General features: G+C 34.6%; 1 protein-coding gene and 2 pseudogenes across 1 annotated transcript; 1 reads left to right on the top strand and 2 right to left on the bottom strand.

The window, feature by feature from the left end:
- Window positions 1–3120: 3120 nt before the first annotated feature.
- On the bottom strand, window positions 3121–6102 carry LOC120171832 (annotated as a pseudogene).
- A 2013-nt stretch (window positions 6103–8115) lies between these two features.
- LOC120171944 lies at window positions 8116–11042 on the bottom strand. The gene is made up of 3 exons (XM_039179541.1): window positions 10709–11042; window positions 10388–10600; window positions 8116–8348 (listed from the first exon to the last, which is right to left on the bottom strand). The coding sequence occupies exons 1-3, from the start codon at window positions 10940–10942 to the stop codon at window positions 8286–8288; spliced, it is 510 nt and encodes a 169-aa protein (XP_039035472.1). The 5' UTR covers window positions 10943–11042; the 3' UTR covers window positions 8116–8285.
- Window positions 11043–13123: 2081 nt separating this feature from the next.
- Window positions 13124–14121, top strand: LOC120171831 (annotated as a pseudogene).
- Window positions 14122–18442: the final 4321 nt, after the last annotated feature.

The following is an 18442-nucleotide window of genomic DNA, read 5'->3' as shown; positions in this document are numbered from 1 at the left end:
TCTTCTCCCCTCCAAGATTCTTTGGTCAGCGTGATTCAGATTGTGCAGTTGCATTCTTTGTAATCTGCTCTCTTACTGAGCACTCTATTTGAAATATCAGAGAATTGGTTCTTGTTAAGTTCCCTCAGCCTAGCCTTTAGCCTTTTCATCTTGAGGAACAGACATTGCATAGGATTACCAACACACTCCACCAGCCAAGAATCCTTCATAATTCTCAAAAAATCATCACTAGTCCAACAATTAAAAAACTTAAAAGGCCTAGGTCTCCTAGCCAAAGCACCCCTCTGAGTCCATAACACACCCAAGCAATGATCAGAAACACCTTGTGCCATATATTCAGCATACGAGTCTGGGAAGTCAATCAACCATTGAGGGTTTATCAGGATTCTGTCTAATTTGTGAGCTAAAAAACCCGCATCTTGCCTATTAGACCAGGTAAAAGTGGGCCCTTGGTAAGGATGATCCATAAGATCCAAATCCTGAAGGCAGTCTTGAATGTCCTCCATATCAGAGGAACTGAACATACCCAGATTCTCATAATCTGGACTTTCTTCTGGCCTTAGGATAACATTAAAGTCTCCCCCAACCACCCAAGAAGCATAACCAACCATACATTCCAAGTTCTTAAGATGATTCCATAATTCTTTTCTGACTAAGCCACTGTTACTTCATAAACAGCTATTATCAGAGTCTTGTGGCCATTGACAAAACCAGCAATAGTGAGAGACTGATCACTACAGCTTAAATAGAGAACCCCAACTGTTTCCTCCACAACATCCAGATTCTGCCACCCTCAGCATAATCATAGTTATCTGCCATGTTCCAGTCTAAGAGAAAGTATAGAAAATCTACCAGAATTAGACCTCCTAATTCGAGTTCAAGTAACAAATGACATCCACATCCAACTTAACCAACCTACTGAATACCTTACCCAACTTAAGAGGATTATTAATTCCTCTAACATTCCAAAAGCTTATTAGCATCAAGCATTAACTGGGTCCACACCACCAACTCCCACAACATTACTTAACTTTATCAACATGTTCTCTTTTTGGATTTAATTCATTAAGGAGAGCAGCAACCCCTATGGAAGCTACCCGGGCTTCCTTGGGCCATCTATGACACCCCCTCCTTCCAGAGCTTCAAGTTTACTAGAAGAGCCCACGTTATCTTTCTTCCTTTCTCTAGCTTTCTTCTTGTTAGCAGAGTTGTAAGGTAGGAAAATCATTTATAGAACTAACATCTTCTTACAGAGCCTGCAAAGCAACTTCCTCTACTAAAACAAGGCAGAGCTTACTTTCAAATTCGGTAACCTCTTGACTCACAACAGCTTCCTTATTAAGACTGGCATAACACCACCAGAAGTGTTAGAGATTTTCTGATCGGCACCAGAAGCATTGGAACTATTCAATTCAGTACTGGTAACAACAGAATCCTTAGCATGACTATCAGAAATCTCTTGAAGTGCTAAAATAGAAAGTCCTCAGCATGACCAACCTGCAACTCAGAACTCAGATTACCCATACCAGCAACAGGGATAACAGTACTAGAGGAGTCAGTAGAAAAAAGGATTTATCCAATTGCATAATCGGATTAACATTAGTAACTACCCCTTTCATCACCAAGCTCAGAAGGAGCATCATCCTTCCTTCTCCAAATCTGGACCTCTTTCCTCTCAGGAACCTTCTGAACCCACATCACTATTTGCCAAATGACCAAAAGATTTACAAGAAGAGCAAGATTTTGGCTGCCAAGGTACAACCACTTTAACCCTAGCAATAGTATCGTCCTTCAAAACTACTGAATTTCATCTGGGAACTCAAAACCAGCAGAAATTTAAATACATACTTTAGCTATTCTAACCTCTCCTAGAAGCCGTGATAGAATCCATGTATAAGGATTACCTAAAACACTGGAAAGGCAACTAAGTCCCATTTTAGTGTAAAGTTCCAATGGAACAAATAAAGCTGGACCCGACAGGCATGCGAGTTAAGTCAAAATCAAGTTTCTGCATGCTTGGCTCCCATTTCCTCAGAACCAAAGGAATATTCTGGACATGCCATGGTCCGTTTTCAAGGACCCAGTCCCTTACAGAAGCATTCGAAAATGAAAATACATAGAGATTTGTACCTGCCAATGAATTGACCCACGATCTCAGTATTCCACTCAACAATATCTTCCTCGATCACTGACAATGGTGGCTTAACAGTAGTAGAATCATCAAGAAATTCAGGGAAGAAACGAGAGATTGTCTTTCCGTCCCCAAAAAAAGTTTCCTCCAATCAAGCTTCGTAGCCTCGAATCCATGCAATTAACCGTAAAATAGCCAAATCACATCCAGAATCAGAAGACCCAGAGCACAATTAGACGAAGAGAAGAAGATCCGAGTGCACATTAGACCTGCTAACATGCGCCAAGAGAGACCTCCATTTCTGTTAATTTTATATATGTGATAGAATTACAATGTGCTACTAGATTCTTACTTTTATATTCCTCTTAAGCTTTCTATTATTTTATTATAAATCTAATATCTTTAATAAATTATCAATTTTATTTAAATTAATTTATTATTGAAAATAACTTTTATCGTTTAATAACTTTTATCAATTTCAATCTGTTAGGATTGCTTTCGGGTCGGGTTAAATTCAGTTTGAGTTGCTTTTGGGTCAGGTTAAATTCAATTTGGGTTGCTTTTGAATCGGTTTAAAATTAAATCTGGGTTACTTTCGATTTGAGTTAATTTTGGTTCGAGTTGCTTTTGGTTCGGGTTAATTTCGATTTCGATTCATGTTGATTTCGGTTTCGTTAATTTTTTTATCAAGTATGGGTCGAGTATTGAATCAAATTTAATTATCATGTTCAATTTAATATCGAGTATTGGGTCGAGTAAATCAATTCGGGTAATCGGGTTCAGGTCAAGTTTGTCGTCTACTAAAATTATAGCAATTGAAATCCTAAAAGAAATTTTTTTAATTGCAATCCAAAACAACAGAGTTTCTCACGATTGCGAAGTGTAAAAGAGCCTATCACTGTCTACCGTTACTATCCACAAAATAACGATCGCAAGGTCGCCCATGGTCATTTTAATCCTGCAAACGAGTCATGAAAGCATAAGCAGTGTAACAGGAATATAAGTAACCTTATTAATTACTTATGATGTTCCACAACAATTCAAGGACAAGGACCAGTTCTAAATTTCACTTTGAGTCTCCACTCAGATTGTTAACCTTACTTCCATTTTGAGTCCCGGGTCCTTTAACTTCTGCATAACCCGGTGGCAACTTCGGTGGGTGCACAATAGGCATGTTGGTGAAGGACTTGATGAGGGCGGCGAACGGAACGGCCAAGTGATTGTACTCACATTTGAAGCCGGAGAGCATGAAAACTGGCTTGGCCTTAGAGAACTGCTACCACCCTTTGTTTCGGTCTTTGGCACATCTACTTTCTTTTCTAACTCTGCACAGCTTTGTTGCGCTTCATTAATGTCTCCTCCAACGATAGTCTGGTTTTTATCTCCTACTGTCCTAACATTTGGTGCCCCATACTGAAGCCAAGGCTGCCTGAACTGTGGTGGCCGATTCAACATAGCAGCATGGGTTCCAGAAGAATTGCCGTTGTTTTCTGCACCCTTCGCCTCTAGCTTGAGGGCCTGGTTCTGACACATCATTGGGCTTATTTGGCTTTGATTCTTGCAGCTTATCTCTATCCATTGAAGAACTCGGATCAACTGGATCAACTCTAGGCACTGAAGTTCTGCCTGTGGCAATTGTAGTTGTGGGAAATGCTTTCTCTGGAGGGACAGCTGGAGTGTAATTAGATGGAAGTAGATCACCAATTCTCTAATAGCTCCTTGTAGACTTTCCGGAGGGTGACCTCTGTAAGACCTGTCACCTTACATATCTCAGCCTGTGTCTTGCGTTTGTCTTCTAATTGGCAAGCCAGATATATAGCAGCTGCAGAGATACTAATTGGATTCCGGCGAGTGCAAAAGCATTTGTTGATCACAACTTCCCCAATATGAGTTGCGAGCTCCTGAACACATGAAGAAGACTTCAATACATCCATCAAGAACCATTTCTAAAAGAATTCATACTCATCACAATATGATATAGTCATCCATATTGTTAAGCCAACACACACACATACCAATGAATTGTGTAGCATAAAACATATTGTAATCTTATTATAAACTTACCTCGAAACTTGTATGCATTACAAGATGATTTCCCACAAGTCCTATCCATTTTTAAGCAAATTTTTAAATTCTTTTAACATTTATCTGCAAAGAATTATACAATTTTCAAAAATTACAATTCAACTTTATTAACTAAAGGTCTAAGTGTCGAGGGGCCAAAAGACATTCACTCCTCAACTTGTTGAGGGTTCAAGCCACAAGGTTGGCATAATTGCATGTGAGTGGGCTTATATAAAAAAACAAAAACAAAACTAAAGGTCCAAGCAGTGACTCTTTAAACAGGAAGGTACCTGTGCAGATTTGTTGAGCTGGAGAAGAGTGCAAAATCTCGGCATATGAACTGATATTGAATTGCTGTTGATCGGTTGACTTAATTGCAGAGCTTCACCCAGGATCTTGATGTACTTCCCAATCTCTTTCTGTGGTACATTGGCAGCAATTGAGATTCCTGTCATTTTCGGAAGCCATTAGAGAGGACTTAAAAAATGGGGAAACCACATGCAATAGAGATTTGTCATTGGTTATGGCCTAAACTAGCAAAACCAACATCCATGTTGGCTTTGTAAGTGCTCACTCTTTACTTTTCCCTTTCAAGGCTCAAATTGCTAAAACGACATTGAAAACAAAACTATAATCATTAAGTTCCAATGAAACTCTTTATTCTATAGAATTCTACACTTCAAAGTTCTTGGTTTTCTTATGTTCTCCACCATCTCAGTTCCTCATAAAATATTCACCTGTACAAAGTCATCATACCCTCGATTTACCTTAAGGCTTGCCCAGTTCTTGTCTCCATCCACCTCTAAACTTATACTCTTCATTCCATTCCCGTCAAATCCCACATTATCATTCAGAAATCAACCGCCACCTTCAGCTGACTTTGGCCTCACATTACACTCAAGAATGACATCTAACGAAGTTTAGCAGGATCTTAGTACAAAGACACAAGATTAATCAACAAAATATGCAAACACTTAAAATATGCCACGTTATCATGAGGAGGAAAGAACAGCTAATTTACAAAATTTTGGTGTAGCACATACAATAATATTCACACATGCATAAACAAAATAGTGTTCCTAGAAACAATATGCTTCACATATTTATCAAGGAGTCTTCAAAATGCAAACAGGCACACTTGATCTTTGGTAACAAATTAACTTGATTCTTCCATACCAATAAACTATTTAGCATAAACAAGTCAAAATGCAAAACCCCACTTAATCTATAGAGAAAATTACCATGAATAGAAATGAATCAGAAATATAAAGTTACCTGTAGGGTTCGGGGCTCTTGAGCTTCCCTAATGGCCTGAACAAGAGCAGCAGTAGCAAGCGCCTCAACACTCCGGTTCCTCAAACAGGTAGCCGAACAACAATCCCTAAATAACTGAAACGCGTGATCCGATATATCGCAATCCAACCCCAAAATAGACGCCACATCAATAATCTGCATATAAGCCCTCAAATTATCCACCACAACCGTCGAAGACGACGTTGGCGAAGGCGCTGAAGACGAAGAAAGTTCCAGAATCCGCTCAAGCTCCGCTAGGTGGCCGGAAAAGGAGAGAGAGGACCGGAGGAAGAGTGGGCTGGGCTCCAGGGACCATGTAGAAAAAGCCGTGATAAAGCCCGTAGGCTCAAACGGGTCGTCTTCGTGGATTTGGTAGGCGGAAGCTGGAGCGGGGATGTCGGAGGTCACGAGGCAGAGAGGGGTATCTTGAGCTCGCATGTGAAAGAGGTGGTGGTTTTGGGATTGGCGCTCCTCCACGACACGTCCGCACGAGGTGCACTCCGTTATGGACCGGCCGGTTGTCGTGGTGGCGCACCGACCTTGCGCCGCCGAGCAATACGGACACTTCATCGGTTATTATTTATTAGTTATTACTCTCTAGTACTACAGCGAGAAAGAACGGGGGTGTGGATTGATTTAACTAACAAAGAATTCCACTCTCCTTTTCATTTTTAATTTTAATTGAGTTGTTTTAACCACGCATCCCTTAATTATACCAAGCTTTTTATATTAGTTTTTGGACTTTAAGACATTCTAAATCAATCTCTAAACTATGAATATCATTTCAAACACATCCTTGTGGTATTTGAGTATTAAATATCAATTTGGGTGGAGTATTAAATGTCCGAGGCGGGCATGTTGCCCTGGTTATATATATATATATTATATATATATATATATATATATATATATATATATATATATAGATATATATTATATATATATTAAATAAGGTGATTGCAAAGTAATATTTTTTTTAAATATTCTCAATCATTTGACAGTGAACGTTTAATATGGTTCGTGTTGCCCTGAATATATTATAAACATTTACTTCATATTATTTTTTTATGAACCATATTTTATTTTATTTTAATTCTATATTATTTGTTGTACTCGTATTTTAGTATCCTATTCAATTCAACGTATTTTTCATGTATGATTATGTATACGTATTATTGTGCTTTTAGACTTTTAGTATGAAATAAGAATAAACGAAGGTCAATTTCTCTTATTCTAGACGTTAAGTAAGTCGAAATTTCTTTTTATATTCTTGTTCCTTATTAAATAGCAACTATTATTTTTATTTTAAAATAAATATATTCTAAAGAAATTCGATTTATCCTATTTGTTGATCAGTTTGAAATTTCTCAAATTTATCTTTGTTTTTGTTAAAAATCAATCATCGTTATCTCTATAAATAAAATCTTGATGTTCGATGAGAATTTTTCTTGTTGGAGATGTTGAACAAATTAGAATATTTTGAATTAGTCCTACTTCGGATTTCTTTTTTTCTTAACATATTATTTTATTGCTTTACCATTATTATTTAGGGCTCAGAGAAATTGTTAGAGAATTTAATGCTCGACATGTAAAATAGATACTATTAAGTCGTAGAATCTAGAACGGTTAGTCGATATATTTTACTGTTTTTATTTTCGAATTTAGATTAAAGAGTATGATTCATGTTTTAACATTCTCATCGTATTATTTAAAACGAGACATTATCTTGAGTTAAGGCGACTCTCGATGTCTTTTTAGATGTCGGAAGATGTTGAGGTTATTTAGCAAAGGGTTTTATCTTCGATTTTCATAATCATGAGATTCTTCGGACTTCTCCTAGACGTTGAGGAACGCACGAGTTTAATTTTCTTATATATACTGACATGTAAATTCTCAAGTACTTGAATTTAATTTTAGTTAGAGAGTTCGATATTATTTTTGAAAATTTAAGAATTCCGTATTAATCCAAAAATGCACTAGCAAAATCTATAAATCGAGATAAAAATAACCATATAATCAAATAAATATCATTTATAGGCGTGCGTTGTAGGAATGTTAATCTTTTCTCACGTATAATTACGCATTTGAATTCAACTAAAGTTTTTTCACTTGGATATTTTTTTATGATCAATCACAGTGACTTTATTTTTTTAAAATAGCCACGCTGTTTTGTTTTATAAAAACGATTTCGACAATAATTGTTCAATTTTGAGACTAAAACCTATAATTGCTCACCTTCGAAATGAACTTGTTTATATATATATATATATATCTATCTGTGAAGACCAATTTGTTCAACAGCAAAACTGAGGATCAAAGATGTTCTACCCCAAATAAATATAGGTATTCGTATTTTTTCCAATTGAAATTATACAACCATAAACAAAAACATTACTTTGCAACAAATAAGTATAATTCAAAACCCAGAATCGACAACTTAGGGGAATAAGATATAAAATACAATCACCAAAATTAACAAATTTTACAACATTTTGTTCATAATCAATTATTATTATGATGAAAATGTTTCTGGGTTATATTTATGAGGCGAAAGGAGGATATTGTTAAGTTGACGTTACCACCCAATTCAAAGTAGAAGATATAGACAGCAAAATTTTCAAGAGAATTGAAACAAATATATCGTTTTGTTTCTGTATGCAAACCGTATAAGGGTTTCCCGATAGGATCAGGCCACTACCTCTCGCAATTCGCAAACATGGGCGGTAGAGCAGTAAAATGAGAGTTCGGAAGTAGTAATTAAGATTAACATTATCCAGCATTTCTTCTTCGCATCACATCATTCACCAATTCCACTTGAAATTACCTTCAACCTACGTTTCTCTGCTCGTTTCAGGTCCTTCTGCAAAACACATCACAATTGTAACATCAGTACATCACAAAGCCAATGCCAAATAAATTCCATCCACTAAGCTAACAAAATGAAACAGCATCGCATAACTTCATTCATCAATTGGTTTCTAGCTGTAATTTGTCTCACATATCTTCAAATTTAACTGATATTTTACCCCCACCCCCAAATCATGATCCATGTTAAATATTTCTACCATGAGAATGAGACGGTTCATTAAGACATTGAATGCCATAGGTGTTGAGCCATGAGCAACCAATACCATCCAACCACGGTCACAAAATTTACTATATAATGTATTGGATAAAAGGCTTGCGTATTCTAGAATATCCCGATGGTTTGTCAAACTAAAGTGAAAAGAATCGGAAGAATAAATGAAAGAACGAAATAACTCAACTGGTTACATATGCTTCTTTAAGTTAACCAATATCTCAGTAAAAGTAACCACATCATCACAGCATACTGCAAGTCATGCTCATGACACAAGAGCATATACCATGTTTATGAGTATCTATCCCAGCATATCGATAAAGTCTACAATCTCAAATTATTTGAATTCAGGGAACTCCAATACATAAGGACAGCGGAATGCGTAGTAAGAAAAGCATGCAAGTTTCAGTTCATTGTTTGTTTGACTCCTTAAAACATGTTAAATTTATAGAAAACAAAAGATGTTCACAGCTGCAAATTCATGTCAAATTCAGATATGCTCCAACAGTCATAAAGGTTAAGTGGCATAAACCTACATGCCGGTTATTGAATTATCCAGCCCCATGTACCTTTCAGCTAGAAATTTTACCAGCTACTAGTCCAATCAATTGACCTAATCTCTTATTAATTTTGGCCGTTTGCACAAAAGTATTCAATAATAGAGAAACTTGCTCCACCAAACCTTACATCTCCATCCCCTTGCACTTTCATTTTGAAATAGGCATATCAAAGTCCTTGCAACGCCTAGGCAAATTCCACTTAATTGGATTCTCAAACTCTAGAGGGAAGAATCATCCAGATTAGGACTATCTATAGCTTTGTCAGTACTCAGAACTGATTTCGCCCACCAGACAGGTTGTTAGAAATAAATAATAGAGAAACTCGAATCACCAGATCTTATATCTCCATCCCCTTGCATTTTTCCCCTGAAATAAGCATACCAAAGTCCTTGAAACACGTAGGCAAATGCCACTTAATTGGATCCTCAAACTGTAGAGGGAAGAATCATCCAGATTAGTACTATATATTGTAAACACCCCAAAGACATACAACAAATCATCACAAACATCGTATTTATGACTTATTAAGATGCATAGGAGAGAATACCACGTTCAAAATTCAGATTTTGTAGAAAAACAAATGAATACCTCCAAACATCAAAAATTATTTGATATCGATTAAAACAAGAATTTTATTTGAGAAACCCACACCTGGTTGGATTCGGGTTTTCGAAATTTGGGGTGTTACATCTATAGCTTCGTCAGAACTCAGAACTGATTTCACCCACCAAAAGAGTTACAGGTTGCTAGTATTCACCAAAGTCCAGTCTCTAGTGTGGATTATTAGAAAAGAAAAATTGATATTCCATAATCCACTAAAAGAATCGATAAAAATAATAAAGGGCAACTTAACGGCAAAGATGAAAACAGTGGCTATAAAAGATTAGGAATGAAATGTTAGACTTATAGCTCCTTTCTTAGAACAGAAATAAAGATAAACAGTTAAAACATGACTAAATACCCTAAAAGAAGTCGGTGCCTTCTAAACTGCTACATGAGTACTAATTCTAGATCCCATTCCCAATGGACCGAAGAGTAGAAATTAACTTCAATGAAATGGAAACTACATTTAAAACCCCAGAAGCAATAAACGGAAATGTTAGCTGCTTCTGTTCACTTATATGTAAACGGATATTGAACAATCACATGTTAACCAAAGCACGTGTTTAATCAAATGCGGAAATACAAGAACTGCAATAATTATTCTAGATCATCAAAAGCTAATCAAAATCAACAAGGAAAAGAAAGGTAACCCCTCACCGTTGATCGGATTAGCGGAGAATCAAGATTCACGGAGCGTACGGACATCTTAGCGATCTCAGTGATTGCATCCTCTCTAACTCCAGGCACATCACTGATCAAGTCCTCGTAGGCAGCCTCAAACGTCTGTTGCCAAAACATTGGTAAGCTAATCCGATGGCTGCTAGTGTACACATCCCACATGTGCATCACCAACTTCTCTCTCTCCATTTCCTAACGAAAAATGAAGCAAGAAAAAAGAACAATTGAGAAAAGAAATTCATACGCAAAATTAGGAGAAAACAGGAAGAGAGATTTGTTGGTGGGGGGGGAAGAACATACGAGAACATCCAGATCGTCGTGAATGTGGCTATCAATATCATCGGAAAAACGGCTGAGGTTACCGGCTGACCAACGGAGAGTAACGGTACCGGTGAACATCGACCAGAATGCCAATAACAGAATCGCCGCTAAAGCCCAGAACTTGTAATGGCCTTTACCGAATAAACTCGAATCTGAGTTCTCCTTTTTCACATTAGCTAACGTTGTCGTCCGCAGAACGTCGTCGACCTTCATTTCCTTTTTGCTTGAATTTATTTTACTGTTCTTCTTGAGTTCTTTTTCTAGTAGAAATGGTGTGGACTTGGATTCGGAAGCTCTTCGATTTGCCCTTCAAGTTTTTATTGATTTCCCGTTTCGCCTTTCGAGTGAAAGAGACTAAATTTATTGTAAATCGCAATTGTTGACGTTTACCGATTATATTGACCGTTGATGTAAATTTAATTAGGGATGACGGGTTCGGGTCAGATATTAGTTCTTGTTTAAAAAATTCATATTCATCTCCGTTTAAAAAAACGGGGATTTAAACGGGATTTTTATCGGGTAATTGGGGAAACCGCGGGAAACGAGTATCTTCCGTTTAGCACAAACATTATTTAAACGGATATCGGGCAGGTATATATATATATATATATATATTTAAATTAAATATATAAATATTATATATATATATATATTAATTTAAATTAAATTTATTAATATTATATATATATATATAATAATTATTTTTAATATTTATCGAGACGGGTATCGGTGGGTAATCGGGGCGGAGATTGTCAAACCCGTCCCCGTCCCCATCCCCATTTAGCATAAACGGTTTTTCCCGTCCCCATCCCCGTTTAACATAAACGATTTTTTTTCATCCCGTTTAATTCGATTTTCGATTTTCCCCGTCGGTTCGTATTTTCTTTTTATTTTCCCCCTTTTTAATCAAAATTCAAAACATGCAACTTTTTTCTTTTATTAAGGGGTTGTTTGTTTACTTCAGAATAATTAAGCGCTAAATGATTTAAATGTTGAATGATTCAAAGGTTCTGTATGAATTAGCTCTTTCAACACTGTTTTGTTGAATCAGTCAACACTGAATCATTCAGATGTGCAAAACAAACGCGCTGAATGCTGAACCGAATGATGATTTCATTAAGAGGCAAATCATGTAATTTATATAACGAAAAATAATTTTTTTCATATAAATGGTTGATAAGATAATTTGGTTAATATAATTTATCTTTGGCTTAATTATATGTAAGGTTCTCAATCTTTTCTAAAAAATCAATGTAGCACCTGAATTGTTGTTTACATTCAAAATAATTCTCAAAGTTAAAAAAATAAGACTAAAGCATAAGAGGTCCTTGTACTTTGAAAAAAAATAATGTGACTCTCATATTATTTTTCTTTTAATGTGACATTCTAACTCATAAAATAAATTTAATGTGACCTATTAAACAATGTTTTTCGACGTTTGACCATAACGTGCTGACATGACAGTTCACAATATTGACATGGCGGTCCATAGTACTAATGTGGCAATCCATTTGTCATGTCTAAGTTATCAATTTAGCTCATATATCATTTTATCTGTCACATTATCAACCACTGTGAACTGTCAAGTCAACACTATAGACCGTCACGTTAACGACATGGCAATTAAAGGTGCTAACATGGTAGTTTACGATATTAACGTGGTGGTTCACGGTACTAACGTGTCATCCAATTTGTCATGTATGAGTAACTAATTTAGCTCATCTGTCATTTTATCAACCACCGTAAGTTGTGACGTCAACACCGTGTGCCGCCATCAATATGTTTATCACTTCAGCAACAGTCAACGACTGATCAGTCACATAGACTTATTTACTGAAGTGAATGATCATATTGAAAGAGAAAATAATTACTTCAGCACTGTAACAGTCAACGATAAAAAATATTGATCAAAAGGTCACATTAGACTTATTTACTGAAGTGAACGATCATATTGAAAGAAAATAATTAGAAAGTGCATCGAGTTTTTTTTAAAAGTTTAAGTACCTCTATGTTTTTTTTGCTAAAAAAATAGTGTGATCTTTTGACTAATTATTTTTGTCGTTGATTATTATGATATTGAAATAATAATTTCATGATATTATGTTGAAGTAACTTCAATGATAAAAAAAAGTTATTCTTCTTAAATGTATTGGGTTGAAATAATTGTATGTATAAGATATATATAAATATCAATTAATTATATACATTTATTTAACTAATCTAATAACAATTAAATACCATTTAAACTTACAAATGAAAAAGAAGAAGAAGAAGATGAAGAAGAAGCAAACCCATGTATAAAAGTCACCTTGGTCGGACAAAAACAGTTCATATCTTGGGACTTCAACACACAGTACTATTACTAAAACATAGAGAGCGGGAAAAAAAATGCCGATGGCGAAACGCTTCAAGCTAAAGATATCCTGTGTCTTGTTCCAATCTTGCCGTTCCAAAGATCCTTTTGTTTCCCCCCTCAAATCCTGACACTTCGTTCTTCGGACTTTCTTCTGTCAACTCAAACCCTATCACCCTCCATTTACCCCCATCAGCCCCGCATCCAACTGCTCGTTGTTCCTCCCTCAAACGCCACGTTTCCTCTGCGTTCTCGTCTAGGGGTTGCGGTCTCCGATCAAGATCGTCCGCTCCGTGATTCTCTGAAACTGTCCGACGCGGATGCCGGAGTTTTACTGGGAAAGAGAAGATGGATGGCACGTAATCGCCAAAGTTCTCGACGATGACCAAACCCCTCGTCGTAAAATCTACTATACATCTGACAATAACGACGACTTTTTCATCTCTCCATCTAAGACTCCCAACACGGAAAACAGAAAACGACGATGGAGAAAGAAGAAAACAACGCCAACAACCCGCATAAGGAAGTCGTCAGTGGAGAGCTTTGACGACGAAGAAACAGAAACCCTAGTCTCATCTTCTGGGAGTTTCACAACTGATTCCTCTTCAACCATACGCAAAATAATGACCATTAAGCATAGAAAGAGGAGAAAGAAAAACAGGAAAGTGAAGAAGGCAACAACGAGGAGCGACACGATGAGATTATCCTCGTCGGAGAGCGAATCACCGGCGAGACTTTCGAGCTTTTTGCAACGGATAGTACCATGCACGGTGGACGGAAAAATGAGTGAGAGTTTTGCAGTGGTGAAGAAATCGGAGGATCCGTGCAAGGAATTTAAGCGGTCAATGATGGAGATGATATTAGAGAATCAAATGTTCGAGAAGTAGGATTTGGAACAGCTCTTGCATTGTTTCTTATCTTTGAATTCTAGGCGTCATCATGCGCCATTGTTCAGGCTTTTGCTCAGATTTGGGAGGCTTTGTTTTCTACGAGATCCACTAGTTCTGGACTTCCATTTGCTCTTAATTTAGTAAACTAAATCATTCTCCAAATTAATAAATTATAAATAATCAAGTTTTTGTTGTATTTATATTTCTCATCAATTTTTTATTATGTGAATTTATTATTCTAGTTTTATTTGACCGTCAATCATGGGCAAAAGGTTAAAATAAAAAACAAATCACCAATATCTATGTGATTTAGTGGATGAGACATTAAGTCCTTCGAGAATAGGGGTTCAAATCTTACGTTTGTGAATGGAGCAAACTGGATTGAGAGGGTCACTCTTACCTCTATAATACCCGCCTAGATTAATCAGTCAATAGATTAAATACTAATAATTAATTAAAAAAAACAAAGCACTCCTATTATCTTTTCGCCTCTTTATCATTGATCATTAGTGTTTCTTCTTTCATTTTTATCATTATTTTACATTCAAAGTTAGTCAAAAAAAAATCATAATTTTTAAGAGAAATAATAAAGGTTTATATTTATTTCTTAATCTATTCTAAATTGATTTATTTAAAAAAAATTTAAAAAATAAATGTATGAAACATAATTAAAAAAATACGTGAAGTTTATTTATGTAAATAAAAACTAATATATATATATATATAACTATATCAATAAATAAATTATAATAGAGGATTCATTTATTAAAAAATCAACGATAATTATAAATCCGAATCTAGAGCTATGAGAAAATTATTTTCGAACACAAACTATATAATCAGATCTTATATGAAGCCGGACATATGAAAGATCATCATTATAACAAATAAACACATATTAATCAATTGACATCAAATTTATTCAAAAAAAAATTAAACGGAAAAAAAAATGAAATGACCAATGAAAAACAAAAAAATGTGATAAAAAAAAAGTATACTATAAAAATAGAATTATTAAAAATTTTAAAAAATAAAATAAAACAAAATATTGATAAGAAAAGATAAAAAGGCAAAAAAAGTTAATGACAATTGTCGACTACCACCAAAACGCTGTGGCTCGCAAATCAAAGAGTAAAAAAGAAGCAAGCAATGGCTGCTAGGCTGTGAGAGAGCTGTCTACGGTTTCCAATACACCAACTTTTCAAACATGTGAAGTTTTTATACACTAATATTTAAATTATTTAATTTCATTTATATTTATTAACAAGATAATATCGAGGGTTAATTAGAGATCACTTAAGTATATATATTTTTTGTCCATTTTTAGTTGTCAATTTTAAAAATATAAGATATGATCATTTTCATTTTATTTAATTAAAATATGGTCACATTGAATTAACTGTCGTTAAATAATTATATATTTTGATATAATAACACATTTGGTTTATATTTAATTTTTATATATTCTATAAATTTAGTCATAATTTTAATAAATTAAAATAAATTTAATCCTCCAACCGAATTATATCACATGTCATGTCACGTGTTATTGGTTGAAAGACTAATTTTATTTAAATTAGTATATTTATTTTTACCAATTAAAAAGTGACACACATCACCATCTAGTGTAAGAAAATAAAGAAAAGCAAATAGAGACAAAAATGATTCAAACCTTGGTCACTTAAAAAACTAAACTTGTATCCATTAAGCCAAAATCATTGCTTGGTCTAAACGTAGGCAACATGATGTATATTTTGTATCTTAATGTATAAATACTTAAATTTATAATATTTTACATATATTAACTTAAAAATATCTTTATATTAACTTATTAAATATATTTTATTATTAATTTAATTTATTTATTTTCATTCAAAAATATATATTTTATATTAAAATTTATTTAAAAGTGTGATAAAATTAAGAGAATGTGTAAATAAAAGGGATAAAATGTGTGATTATATCATCTGTCACGTCACATATTCAGTTAATTGTTAACAACAGTTAACCCGTGATGACCAAATCTTAATTAAAAAAAAATGAAAGTGACCATATCTTAATTAAATAAAAACGAAAGTGACTATAACTTATGTTTTTTGAAATCAGTGACCACAAGTGGATAATATACAAACATAAGTGATCATCATGTAGTTAACCCTAATATTAATTGATAAAAGAAGATATGAATATGAAGTTTACTGCCAATAATGGGTCCATATATTACTCCTATAGCGAAGGCGGTGCAGTGTATGCATGCGCATGGCCCCCAATGCCCTTTTTTTCCTTCTTAGATTCAGTTTCACCTACCTTAAATTCTTAATCATCCATTTCTGATTTGCGGGTTTTAGTTTTCTTTTTCTCTGAGAAATTAATATTCTGTTCTCAGAAGGATTTGACTCCAAATAGAAGCCGATTTGGAGGAGGAAAGGATCCTTTTAATTCCCACACGGTGTAAGAACTGAGAGAAGTGTTGGCCAACAAATTTGGTGACTAAAATAGAAACTGAACACAAGTTTAATGATTTCTTTATAAAATTTTAACTTTAATGACTAGAATGCAAACTTTCGTATACAATTTATGTCTAGAAAAGTGCCGCATAGCTAATAATCAAATGATGCATGAAGCTTTTTGATTACTGATTCTGCATGAGTGAACCTTTTTTCTTCTGCTCTGCTGAGACCAAATACTTGAGTAAATCGAACGTGTGTGCCTGCATTTTAACTGAATACTTTGATCTGTTTCGTAAATGGCACGCCAAAGTTATATAATTATTTTCTATTTTACCATTCACCATACAAAATGAAAATATCTTAAGAAAAATAGCTTTCCAGTGAAAGGATATCCAACAACATACACGATATCAGAGATTGTTTGCTCCGATAAAAAGGTAAGATTGTCCAGGCCATATACCAATATTTATGGTTTTCTATAAGCATGTCTGGAGGATTACCATTTTTACTGTTTGGTGTTTAATCCTTAGGCTTAATTAGAAATTAAGTGCTTAAACTATACTGTTTTTCTACATTGGCGCCTAAACTTTTTTTTATTCATTCAAGTGCTTAAACTATATTGTTTTTCTACAAACTTTAGCACTTTAGGTGTCTTAACGACCATTTAAAAACTCTGTTAAGTAACACGTGTATGGTAGTTTTGAAAATTTTATTTAAAAAATAATGTTATAGTTAAAAAACCATAAATTTCTCTTAAATTATAAAATAACTCCAAATCCCTAAAAATCCTAAACCTCTTACCCTACAAACTTTAGCACTTTAGGTGTCTTAACGACCATTTAAAACTCTGTTAAGTAACACTGTATGGTAGTTTTGAAAATTTTATTTAAAAAATAATGTTATAGTTAAAAAACCATAAATTTCTCTTAAATTATAAAATAACTCCAAATCCCTAAAAATCCTAAACCTCTTACCCTAACCCACTGACGTCGTTCTTGTTACCCACGATCACACGTCGTCATTATCATCTCCCTAGTTAGATGTCGTCATCCTTATTGTCGATTGACCGTCGGAATCGTAATTTACAACGTCAGGGTTCATAAGAGGGTTGCATCGAATGGTCGTCGATTGACTCTTGTTCTGGTGGGTTTTCATGGGGTTATTGGTCGTCGGGTGGAGGTAAGGTCGGGATGAAGTTCGACGGAGACAAAGGGCAACGACCGACATAGGTTAGGCTGAAATTAGAGTTTTCAAAAGTTTGGTGTTATTAAGTTTTTCAAATTTTTTAAAATATAATTGTAATTTTTTAATTTCAAATAAAACTTTTAAAATTATCAAAATGTGACACGTGTCACTTACCAAAATATTTTAACGGTCGAGGCACCTAAAGAGTTAACATTTGTACCGTTAGACATATGAATGAATCGAAACCAATTTTGGACACCTATTTGAGTAAAACGATATAATTTAGGCCTTATTTTCTAATTAATCCTTAATCCTCGTTGTAATACTGATTTTTTTCCAGGAGTCTAAACCAAATAATAAATAAAACAAATCAAATGTCCAAATTATTAAAACAATCTCAAATTATAATTTATACCCATTGACCCAATTACAAAGAGCCCAAAATATTACAAATCCTAAAGCCCACGCATGTTATAACATCCTAAAATTCTAGCCTCCAAACGATCTGAACCATTGGCTCTGCGAATGGTCCAATAGCCTAAAATAAACCTTAACCTAAACTAGGTTTTAGCCCCTACCGTCAGTTGTGGATAGCCCATCGATTTGGAATTTGATCCGATGATCCATACATCCAGGGAGAGCATATTCGACGCGTGTACCTGATGTTTGGCTCGTCAATTGTCTCACTTGCTCGTGATTGGGGATGCCATCTCACTCGTACGACCACTAGTGAGAACTTTGAAAGAGCCTTCGTCTGCCATGTTTTCATATTTATGTTTAAATCCTTTCTAATATATATATATATATTACTATTAAGTATATCTTATGTATATAT

This window comes from Hibiscus syriacus, unplaced genomic scaffold (assembly GCF_006381635.1).
Source record: "Hibiscus syriacus cultivar Baekdansim isolate YM2019G1 unplaced genomic scaffold, ASM638163v2 tig00111837_pilon, whole genome shotgun sequence".
NCBI lineage: Eukaryota > Viridiplantae > Streptophyta > Magnoliopsida > Malvales > Malvaceae > Hibiscus > Hibiscus syriacus.
Note: the sequence above shows the minus strand (reverse complement) of the source record. Positions and strands in the feature narration are given on the sequence as shown.

What these genes read in the sequence shown, in the direction of transcription:
- LOC120171944 (XM_039179541.1), bottom strand. Translation starts at nt 10,942, where the DNA reads ATGAAGGTCGACGACGTTCTGCGGACGACAACGTTAGCTAATGTGAAA. An exon ending in ACGACGATCTGGATGTTCTC is followed by an intron (nt 10,601 to 10,708) that starts GTATGTTCTTCC and finishes ATTTTTCGTTAG; the next exon opens with GAAATGGAGAGAGAGAAGTT. An exon ending in CTCCGCTAATCCGATCAACG is followed by an intron (nt 8,349 to 10,387) that starts GTGAGGGGTTAC and finishes TGTGTTTTGCAG; the next exon opens with AAGGACCTGAAACGAGCAGA.